The sequence below is a fragment of the Phyllostomus hastatus genome, unplaced genomic scaffold (genome assembly GCF_019186645.2).
Source record: "Phyllostomus hastatus isolate PE091 unplaced genomic scaffold, TTU_PhHast_1.1 phas_contig_90, whole genome shotgun sequence".
Lineage (NCBI taxonomy): Eukaryota > Metazoa > Chordata > Mammalia > Chiroptera > Phyllostomidae > Phyllostomus > Phyllostomus hastatus.
In genome coordinates this window covers 7,961,080-7,973,394 of record NW_025333984.1, presented here as the reverse complement: position 1 = coordinate 7,973,394, position 12,315 = coordinate 7,961,080, and the positions used below count along the sequence as shown (strand labels likewise).

General features: G+C 41.4%; 1 protein-coding gene across 1 annotated transcript; it reads right to left on the bottom strand.

The window, feature by feature from the left end:
• Nucleotides 1-234: 234 nt before the first annotated feature.
• On the bottom strand, nt 235-1,626 carry LOC123827821 (DDB1- and CUL4-associated factor 12-like protein 2). The gene has a single exon (XM_045852305.1). It carries the CDS (start codon nt 1,624-1,626, stop codon nt 235-237), a length of 1,392 nt encoding a protein of 463 aa, XP_045708261.1.
• Nucleotides 1,627-12,315: the final 10,689 nt, after the last annotated feature.

Here is a 12,315-nt window from a genome sequence, read left to right as displayed (position 1 = left end):
AAATGTGTAATAGACCCTGAACATACTATTGAAATACTGGTAAAAAGAAAAGTACTGAATTGTAATGAGAACCATGACTCTACAAGCCCAGAGGAAGAGAATACGTGAATCACTCAAAGAACACCAAGGATTAGCCAATATGCTTTGTAAGATAAGGCGAAAAAGATGGTGGTATGAAGGAAAATGACAGGGGAGAAGGAAAATCTGGGCACTTGAAGATCACAGTGACCACCCTTAGCTCCAGAGGCCTGCATAGTTCCCGTGGAGGCCTGAAGGGAGAGGCCCCCCAGCCACAAATAGCTTCATCTCCGGCCAGTTGTAGCAGTGGGTGTAGAGCGCGTTGGGGAACTCATCCACGCCCCCAAAGTAGTTCACCCACAGGTCGTCGTGGTTCAGCCAGCCTCTGCCACAGGTGAGCCTGAGCTTCCTCCCTGTAGGCGCCAGGAAGGAATCCTGGCCTGCCGAGGCCCTCTCCTCCAGGAACTTCTGGGCACGGGTGTCATAGAAGAGCAGGGAGCCGTGGCCAGTACCCACTGTGATGATGTGCTGATAGAAGCTCAGTGAGCGCACACCAGTGCCGCCCTCTCGGGAGCACAGTGGCCGGATATTCTGCTGGCGCTGGCGCGGATCCATGAAAGAGACGTGGGACTGGGAGCCCGCTGCGTACAGGGACAACTCGTCACAGTAGGTCAGGCACACATTCTCTCTGCAGTAGGGCAGCCTGATAGACAGCAGCCTGGACAGGGTGCTCCGGGCTTTCCACAGGTGAAAGTAGCCATCCAGGGACACTGCTCCCAGCTCCTGGTTCTTGCCACTGAAGGCCAGGGCCCGCACCTTTCTGTTACTGGTGGTGGTGCTGGACCTGGGGATGGTCTCCATATCCGTGGGACTGATGTGGGCGTACACCGGGAGACCTGCGTTATTGTGCCAGGCGATGCTGCCGTTGAACATGTCGGGATCCATTCTCCACAGAGCCAACGTGCCGTCGCGGGACCCACTCACAGCCACTGTGTCACTCATCCAGGCGATGGCGAAGATCCAGTCTCTGTGGCCGTTGCGGTCGCCCAGGCACACGGGGTCCAGGGTGGGCAGCTGGTAGACAGCCAGGCTGTTGGGGTTCTCGCCCCCGGTGGCCAGCAACGTCTTGGAGGGATTCAGCTCGATGGCGTGGATGCCGCAGCTCGGCTGGGCCCGGGCCAACTCGGGTACCCGGTCCCGCATGAGCGGGATGCGCGTGATCTGGCCCGACAGCACGTCCGCCACAAAGAGCGTGTTGCACTTGGTGCCGCACACCACATGCCTGGCGTTCAGCCATTGCGACGCGAACACCTTGTTGAGGGTGCCCAGGGCCAGCTCGCGCTCTTGAAGCAGCTCCGGCAGCTTCTGCACAGCATAGCTGCGCAGCTTGCCTTCGAAGGCAGTGAGCCCCACGCGGCCCCGGGCAACCCCCTCGCGGTCCTTCAGGTAGTGCACCACCGAGCGCTGTGAAGCCGGCCGCTTCTGCCTCTTGGGCAGCAGCGGACCCTCGCTGTCTGCTGCCAACAAACCCTGCGAGGATGAGCTCGCGGCGGCCCCCTCGATGGCGGGCTCTTTCCGCTTTCTACTACCTGTTTGCTGCATGGCCATGGTGGGTGGCAAGAGAGTGGTGGCGGCGACGTTGGCGGCGCTGCTGTAGTAGTGCTGTGTGGCACCCCCGTTGGCCGTGGCTGCGGCTGTTGGTGGCGCCTCCTAGTCAGTCAGGAGCGCGGGCTCTCACGGGCCCGGAGTAGGGGGCGACAGAGGGCTCGGAGCCTGTGGAGTCCCAGACGCAGTGGTGGGGAGAAAGAAGAGAGAGGCAGGCCAGGGAGGAACGCAGATCAGAGAAAGCAGAGAGCGGTGGCGGTGGCGTGGGAGGCTAGGGGGCTGTGGGGTTCTAGACAAGGGTAGGAAGTGAGACCGGCTACAAGGCTGGAGCGCAGTCGGTGTGGGACGAGGACCACGCCGGGAGGCGGTTAAAGAGGGGGGCGGAGGCAGCGGGAGGAGCTGGACGGGACCCGGGGGTGGGGTGCCTGGTAGCACACGCCTGGTGGGAGGGGTTGGAGGAGGGCGGGGGATGGAGACTCACGGGGCCAATGCTCCAGGATCCCCAGCCAGCTTCATGGGGACACATGCCCCTGATAGCCTACTCTGGGGCTTTCACTACCCCCTGGATAGCAATCAACTATCCATCTTAAAAACCCCTACTTAAATATAATGCAAAGGTTAAATGTGGTCAAGAATGAGGCTAGAAGGAGCCAGGACAATTGTGTGCCAAAGAAACAAATGTGTACTTGGTGCAACCCTGGGAGACCCTTTGCTCTAATTAGATAGTGAACTTGATGGGTGATGGGGATGTTTGGCAGAGACAGGGAGATCCTCCCCCTTGGGTCTATCATGTGGCCTCTTTTGCTCTTGGACACTGACCACCTGTACATAGTAGTTAAATTGGATAGAAGCGACTAAAACAAAGTATTTGGATCATGGTCTAATTATCAGGCAGGCATATAAAGGAAGACATGAATGAGATTATGCCTACAGAGTTCATTGATCTTCTAAATACAAATTTTATAGATTGGAATAGGATTTCAGGTATAAAGGCATCTGTCTTCAGAAATGGAATTACGTAATCATTTCTGATATATTGTATATAGATGTAAAGCAAGGCTGTCCTTAAAAATGTTTTGACATCTTGTCTACGTTTGTACGTTTTGCCCTTGCATTATCTTTATTCTATCCCATGCTCTGTAATATCTTAACTAGATATAGATACCCAGTTATTGTTTCCCCTAACTTTGATACTGACTTACAACTAGCTTCGACTACACCCTAAATGCCAATGCCTCCTAATTGTTTTAAACTCCATCCTAAATCCATATGTCCAGCTTCCTACTTGACATTTTGTATATCAAAATAGAACTTCAAATTCAGCATGTATAAAGTCAAGATTTTTATTTCTACTCCCAGGCACAATCTTTTGATTGTTTCCTATCTTAATGAATAGCACCATCATCCATCGATCTGTGTAAAACAGAGTCCTAAGAAAGATCCTTGATCCTTGACACATAATACTTATTTTCTGGTCCAATATCCATCTTCTAACATCTTTCAAATCCATTCAGTTCTCACCATCTCCACTGTTACCATCCTTTTCTATGTCACTGTTTTGTCTTGACAACTGCAATAGCCTCCTAACTAATTTCCCTATAACTATTCTAGTCCTCCTCCATTCTTTCTACCACACTGCAGCCAGTGATGTTTTCAAAATGCTAATATGGCCATGTCACTGCAATGACTTAAATTAACCAGTATTTTCCTATCGTCTTGGGATAAGCACCAACACCCTTAACACAGCCTGCAAGGCCCTGAATGATATGACCAACATTCTCCAGCCACATTTGTACCTACTTATTACTTGTTTTGCTCCATATAAACTGGTTCTTTTTAATTTTCTCAATGATATTACATAATATTGTGCCTCCAACCTTTTTTTACATGCTGTTCTCTCTACCTAGAATGCTTTGTACTTGTGGGTCTTCTCATCTTTTACCCCCTCCCATAGATTCTTTACCTTGTTAACTCCTTATCATTCAGATTTTAGGTAAAGTGTCACTTTCTTAGGGAAACCCTCCTAGACCCCCTGATTAAGTCAGATCTATTATAATACATGGAGATCCCCTTCACTGTATTTCATGGCATGTACCACAACTGAAGTGCATGGTTATTTCTGTGACTGCTTCATGTCTATATCTAATAAAGGATTGGAAAAAACTCCTTGAGGGCAGAGGCATTGTCTACTGTGATCTCTACTGTATCTCCAGTATCTAGCATGTCAGAAATACTCAATAGTTGTTGAATAATGCTGACTGAAATTTTAGAGAGCCTGAATCTCTGTTTTACTGGTACATCAGAACCCAGTCCTTCACACTATTTGATCAGCTACCTCTAACATAATAGATCTTAGAGGGAAGACCCTTCATTACCTGACATTTTAGGGTCTTTAAAATTGTTTACTCTTCCCTGGCTGGTGTGGCTCGGTGGATTGAGGGCCAGCCTGAGAACCAAAGTGTCACCAGTTCAATTACCAGTCAGGGCACATGCCTGGGTTGCAAGCTAGGTCCTTGGTAGCAGACGCGTGGGAGGCAACCATGCATTATGTTTCCCTCCCTCTCTTTCTCCCTCCTTTCCCCTCTCTCTGAAAATAAATAAATAAATAAATAAAATCTTTGGAGAATTGTTTACTCTTGCTTCGGTTATAACTTTCTCTGGAGCTATTTAAAGCATAACCCACTCTTATTTTTTTCCTAAAGGTTAAACCTCTATTTCTGCAAAACTCTGGATTAATTGACATGATAGACTAACCTAGAAAGCATTATACAATTAGACTGAAAGTGGCATACTATACTGTCAAACATTACTGCGTTGTCTTTCAGCACTTGTGGAGACAAGTGCTTAAAATGACAGAAGGTTGTTTCCAGATGTGGTTGATCACCATAACTCCAAGAATCAGCCTTGACAGGGGGATAGAAGTTTCAAGTAGAACCTCAGGATTACTGACCTTCAATGAGCATCTTGGTACCATGTAATAATCACAGAAGATTGCTATAGTCCTTTGAAAGATCACTATTTCAAATGACATCAAAGAGGGCCATATCTGAGCTGTCATTGTCTTACACAACTTAATGGTTTAATATCACTTGTAGACACACTCAATCTCCCAGTACAGATGCTGTGTACAAAAAGTTTAGTGTCTATGTATATATCAATGGCATGGTTTTACTGTCAAGAACTAGAGTAGCCTTATTAACAGATCACTACTAAAAAGGTATCAACATTTAGGTAAAATCCAAAGCCATTGTTTTTACCACTAATCTTTCAAAACTCAGCCAGTCAGTTCAAAATTGCTTCTAGCAGCATAGAACTCATTTTGTTACTTTCATAGGCAGGGTGGTAGACATTTTGCAACCAATGTATCATAATAAAACAGTGGGGAATTTTGCTCTGTATCAAATTTCACACTTTCTTCCTTCATGAAAAGTGCCAACTAACTATTGTTTTCATCATTTTTCTAGGTCAACTGCATCTATGTCATGCTTTGTTAGAACTTAGATGTCTGAAGGGGGAACACTTGTCCAGATACTCCAGAACTGATATAAATGTGCATCCCAAACAAAATCTGGTTTTGCCTGATGGCATCTGTAGGGTAAGTGGAGGCAGTCTGACTTCCTCACCCAGGTATCTGGGTAGCTAAGGGAAGCAATGTTCCCATAGCTACCCTTGGAAACAGTGTTCCCATAGCCTTGGAGGGGCCTGATAACCAGTGTTCTCATAGCCTTGAGACTGGGTCCTATAAACTGTTCCTATAACATGAAGTATGCTCGCATGAGCAGAATTATGTTATGTTGTGTAATGTTCTGGTAGTTTTCCAGCTTCCTTCCCCTCTACCACTTAAACAGGTAGGGACTCACTGCTGGGGACAATGATGATGAGAGACACAGAAGGAGACAGATGCCACACTGGGCAGCAAGAGCCATGACACAAGACATGAAGATAGACATGCAGCTTGTAGCATGTGTGGCTCACCCACCCATGAAAAAAGGCAGGCCAGACATCCCAATGGCTCTGTGAATATTTTGCCATCTGCATGAATACCATGAACCTGCGTGGCCTTGAAGGGGGGCAACACAGCATCCCCACATATTACCTCTGTGAGAAAGTAGGATGCTCTGTGATCTGGATGCAAATACTAGTCAAGCTTATCAACTTTCTTAAGATGGCAACCTTATCACATTAAATTAGCATAGTGGTTGGCAACATGGCCTTTTTAAAGAATGATATGGCTTAGGCAACTTATTTGACCTCTCATGCCTCCCTTTACCCATTGAAAAAATGAACTTTTTAAATCTTCATAATTGTGTAAAACAAATGCTTAGTCAGTAATAACTATTATTAGTGTCTGAATTTTCTAGCCTATGAACCTGCCTATCACAAGCACTATATACTACCACCCGTTCAGACATCATCAGAGAATATAAACTTGATGCATCTTATCTATGCAGATTGTCCACCATCCCCGTGACTGCCTGGGAAAGTTTTACTCATCCCTCAAGTCTCGTCTCAAATTTTACCTCCACTACGATCACTTCTTTGGCTCCTCCAGATAGTTTTAAATGGGTCTTCTTTTGTACAATATGAACATTCTTCCATTACAGTAATTGACTAATTTCATTGTAGTCATTGACTTGTCTAATTCTAAAATAACTGCAAGCCCTTTTGAAGTAGAAACAGTAAAAAAAAAATGTTTCAATCCCCAGAGCCTAGCACAGTGCCTGGCATGTAGATGGCTCACACACGTTTGCTGAGTGAATGAACAAATGAATTCGGCTGCTATCTAAACCCTTGCTAATGAAATATAATAGTTAACATTCTGAAGGCTGATGCATGTCCTTTCAATTTTATTCTTGAATCACCTTATGCCACCAGAAGACTGTATCATAGGATCATATTAGCTTAGTATTTGCTGAATCAGTTTCACTAACTTGCACTTTAATGTTATGCTTTAGGCAGTTATCAAAGATCATTAAAAATAGCCAAACAGCTATATGGATATCCCTTCTGCATTTATTGTAAACCTGTTATGAAGGTCACTGTTCATCATATTGCTCAATGTCCCCTTTATACAATGTCACACAGAAAATTAATTTTATAATCTAATGCCAAAAAGCCTTTATCTTTGTGAAATCACTATATTTTGTCCTTTCTGACCCTGAGAACTATTTAAGAGTACTGGCTACAAAGTCAGAGAGTCCTTGATTTGAATCTTGGCTCCACTTAGGACTGTAGTTTTGTGGCACTGGGCAAAATAGTTTTTCCAACCTCAGTAATTTCATCTGTAAAATAAGGATTCTAACATCTACTTATTAGGATTATTGTGAAGATAGATGTATTGTCAAAGCACCTAGCAAAGTTCTTCGTACATAATTTATGTCAAGTATGTGGTAAAAACTAATTTACTTTTTTTTCCCCTTGGCTGCTAGGAAGCACAAAGACAAACGTGATACTTAATCATAGCAACTATATAACTTTTCAACTTTTTTCATTCTTGATCCTGATGTAGACTTTTAAAAAATTTTATTATTAAAATTGACTTCAATTATGGAAAGAAAGCATATAAAATATATAAAAAGATTATTACCTGGGATCTCACAACAACAACAAAATACACACCATTAGTTAGAAACCCTTGAGTTATACCTGTCATAGATAGATATAGAGTAGGAAATGTTGAGATTTAATGGACAAAGTAGAAAACCCCAATATTTCTATACATTCCCCCACCTGAAGTGCCATCATATCAAAAATACCACCATTAGAGAACATTCAGGGATTTCTCTCCCAATAGGACTTTTAAAATATAAATACATAAATATACAGGGGCGGCAAAGAAGGTTCACAGTTGTGAGTGTGTGAAACAAGTTTTATTCTCATATTATTATTTATTCTTGTATTATGTATTTTTCCATATGAATAACTGTAAGTCTACTTTAGCCCACCCCTGTGCATTAAAGTATTGTTGACATTTTATCATCAAGATTAATAGGATCAAAGACAGGAAGGATTGCTTAGAGGAAAAGGACATGGAGAGCTATAGAAGGGAGAGAAAATGGTTAAACACAGAATATGACTTTGCTTATATCCTAATTTGCTTCAGGCAGGCTTTATCATACTTTTTGGGATATTATTTAATAAGAAATCATCACTTTACATTAGGTCTTTTAACTAAAGAGACCTATTATGGAACATGCATTTGAATTGCTCACAGATAATCCTTGTGAGAAAAAATGGAGAAAAGTGGGCAAGATGCTACAGCAATAAAGTAGATTGCAATGTTAATTGTTAATGATTAATGGTTGCATTTATTCAACAAATATTTATTAAATACCTGTGATGTGCTATAAAGGAATTAGATAGTAGGAAATACAAAGATTAATGAGATATAAAGTATTTCCCTTCAATGAATTGGCATTCTAATGTGACAAAGAGACATAATGGAAGGACCAGAAGAGGCCAAAAATATTCACCAGACACTTATGTGGATAATGACTAGGTATCAGGAACATTGCCAGGACCTGTGGGTGTATCATATATTTTAAAAATTAAAATGTATATGTTTTTTACATATATTTGTATGTAATTTAATGTATGCCTATAAATTTAATTATAATAGCCTCCATTTTTTAAATAATTTATGTTGCACTACAGGTTTTACATATATTATATCCATTCTTCACAACAAATCTGCCTGATAGAGGACATTCTTTCAATTTTCAAATTGAAGACACTGAAGTTTAGTTAAGTGAAATAGCTAACAAGTGGCAGAGACGAGATTCCAACCCAGGCCAGCTCCCCTTTCCCCATCACAGTCTGTCCACCACAATACTCTCTCCTGGGCCTTTGCCAGTACAAAAAAAAAAAAAGAGATGAGGGGGTCATAAGGATGGGACCAGGATAGGCTCCAGTTGTAGATTTTGGCCATTGAGTGCTTTGGAAAGCTACCCAAATCTGGGTGGTTTGCAGTGTATCTATCTTGCCCTGCAAGCATCTTGCTAGGTGTGGTGGGCAGTCTTTGAGATGGTCCCTGAAGATCCCTGTCTCATACTTTCCATACCAACTAATCACTTGATTCTAACCAATAGAATGTGGCAAAGATGATGGAATGTCACTTCTGTGAGTAATTTACAAAAGACGCTGACATCCATCTTGTTCTCTCTTTGTTTCTTTTTCTCTCTGGTTCACTCTGTGAGAAGCCAGCTGCCATTTTGAGAGCTGCCTTTTGGAAAGACCCACATGGTAAAGAGCTGATGTCAGCCTGCCTACAGCTATGTGAGAAAGCTTGATAGTGGATTACCCAGATGAACTGTGAGGTCAGACCACATCCCTGGCTGACACCTTGACTACAACCTGATGAAAGACTCTGAACCATATAAATCCAGGTAACTTGTGCCCAGATTTTCCTGATTTACAAATACTGTGAGATAATAAATGTATGTTGTTTTAAGCAAGTAGGTTTTCAGGTAATTTGTTCCACAAAATACTTTATACACTAAGAAAAAAATATTTTCCAAATGTGTAAAGAGTTGATTCTAGCAGAGCAGTGACTGGGCTACTGACTCAACATACCAACAAGCTCATGACTTGAGCTCTTAAACCATTAAAACATTTACTAAGCATTTAGCAAGCACTAGACCCACAGTATATTATCCTAGTTTTTTAAATCAACTCTGTGGAAATACTGTACTCAAGCCCCTTTGGCTAATGAGGAAACTGAAGCATGAAGTTTTCTAAATTCACACAGTCAGTAAATTAGGAAAGCTTTGATTTGCACTCAATCCTGTGACTGGGGAGTGAGCATTCTCAAACAGTTAGCCATATTGTCTCTACTATGCTATATATTTTCAAGATACTGCCTAGAGGTTCACTAAGTGGTTCTTTCTTTCCCAGTCTTCTTTTTTATTAAGACATAAAAGAAATACTTATCAAATTTATAGATGGCATTAAACTGGGAAGCAGAATGAAGAATATACATAACAAACATAATTCAAAAATATCCATAGATTGAGGCAATGTTTCAAATCTAGCATGGCTGTGTTTAATGGGAATATGTGCTCTATTTGCATATTTAAAATATTTAAATACAAAAGGGAACCAACATGGCTTCACACTTAGAAAACTTTAATAGTAAGCCCAAAGAGTGAATAAGAATGGTCTTTTAATATTAGGCTGTAATAGAAGTACAGTACATAGAGTGAAGTGAGAGATAATTTTATTCCTTATAAGTAGGTTAGATTATATGTGAAGTACTACATTTAAAATTTGCCACCTTATTTTAAAGAGCTTTAAACTCTCTAGAAGAGTGCGTTATTGGGAGTGTTATGAGTGCATTTCTGGGGTGGGTGGTATTTCCCAGGGGACACTTTGAAAACCTGAGGGGGTGTTTTTTGTCTGAAAATTTGGCTGGACCTTCCACATTGCAGAATACTTTATTCTATTATAAATTTATTTCATTACATTTATCATTTATGTTAAAGTTCAAGAATTACAGATTTTTATACATGATGTGTGTAGGTAGGTTTCATTATCTATGAATTTAATTTCAGTAAAGGGGTTGTTGCAAATTATGGTCATTAGAGCACACAAGCTTAATAAGAATAACACTGGAACATATTTAGGGTAGCATGAGCAGGATGATGAGGAGACTTGGAACCATATCCTTTTGGAAACCATGGAAGGAGTTAAAGTGACATGACAGAGAAAAGAGAAATATTACTGTAGGGTAGCATGACAATTCTTTTAAATATCAGTGACTTATCTTGCAGGGCAGATACTAAAATTTTTTTATGTTGTCTAGTTTTCAAAATGATAACTAAAATAAGACAAACAAAGGAGGTTACAGAGAGCAGATTTCAGTAAGATACAAAGAAGACCTCTCCAACACGACATTCCGTGATAGAGTGGGTGGGCTTCACACAGTTGAGAGTTGCACATCACCACATGTAGTGAAATATTATCTGTTTGAGTGGCTAGCACATATGAGAAATGTAGTGAAGATGTGTTCAATAAAATAGTAAACTTCATATAAGAGATTCTAGCATTAGGTCCTTTTGATTAGATAAACTTTAAGGCCCTTTCGTACTCTGCAAGTCTGTGATTAAAACTGTAACTGAAGCCCCGACCAGTGTGGCTCAGCTGGTTGGGTATTGTCCCACAAAGTGAAGGGTCACCAGTTTGGTTCCTGAGTGGGGCACGTGTTGGGTTGTAGGTGCTGTCCCCAAACAGGGCACACACGGGAGGCAACTGATCAAGGTTTCTCTCTCACATCAATGTTTCTTCCCCTCTCTTTCTCCTTCCCTCCCTGTCTTTAAAAATAAATAAATAAAATCTTACAAAAAAGACTAATTGAAAAATATGAGTACATAATGTATCATTGTAAATCATATATTTCAGAGTGTGGAGGCCACACTTGCGACACTGAAAAGAAAAATAAAAGCAAGCCTGATCTGTGCGATACACAAATGTCAGCTACCATAGGGAAAAATAGATGATGATTGTCAATCTGCATGGTAAAGCCCACAGGCAGCAACACAAAGCCCTCGGGCTGAATCCGGCCCTCTACCCTGTTTTATCCAGCTGGCCCTTTGTTTCTACCCGGAGGCAGCACTCTCTGAGCTTCTTGCCCCTAGTTAAGGAGTAGTTACATTTATACAGTCCTAAAATTACATTCAGCCCTTTGAAGGCATCCTGGAGGTTGATGTGGCCCCCAGTGAAAATGAGCTTGACATCCCTGGTATAGAGAATCACAAAATTGCCAAAGTATGTTTTAATAAAGCATAGATTATTAACTCAATTTTGGTAAAGTTTATAAGTGGACAGGGTATGTAAAACAAGGAATGGCTTGTTCTCTTGTTAAATTAAATGATAGAAGAAAGTATACAGGACAAATGTTCTCCTTTACTGGGTGCATGGTCTGGTGGCAGTAAGTTAAACATTCAGAAGTGAGATTTAACTCTAACTCTCCTTATCAAGAAATATTGACAGTCTCTTTATCCATAGGTACTCACTGAGAATCTATTAAGTGTGTAATAATATGCTAGGTTCTCTAGAGCATATGCAAGAAATTACAAAGGCCTGTGCCTTCAAAGAGTTTCTACTTTGGTTAGGAAGATAGCAGGAAAATAATTTAACATTTAAAATAATTTTTAAAATTCATGACTATAAAATTAAGTGCCAGTATAAGGAGTCATAAGGAGTCATAAAATGTCTTATAGGAGATTCTAGAAGGAAATTACTCACTAAAGACTGTGAGATGGAGAACCTTTGTGGAGGAGATGTGACCTTCTTGAACTTTGAAGCTTCTTTGGTTAGCATGAGCAGCACAGAGTAGAAAATAGCCTGATGGAAGCAGAGTAATTATGTAATGGAAAATTGACTTGAACAACTAAACTAAGGGTCTTCCAACTATACAGGACCTTAGAAATCATACAGGATAGTAATGGTAAATATGGAAATATCATAGGTTTCTGAGAAGATGAGAGCTATGATTGGTATATCATTTAAAGGAAAGTAGCTTAACCATGGTTTACTGGGTGAGCTTAATCAAGGAGAAAACAAACAGTAGAGACAATTAGGTATAATAATCTAGTCACGGGGGTGGGGGGGATAGTGTTTTAGAATGACAAATTCTCCCTGGGAATAAAATTTATGGTACAAACATGTCTAAATAATACTACCAAGACTTTTGTA

Excerpts from the sequence above, each read along its gene's own strand:
- LOC123827821 (XM_045852305.1), bottom strand. The coding sequence starts at position 1,626 with ATGGCCATGCAGCAAACAGGTAGTAGAAAGCGGAAAGAGCCCGCCATC.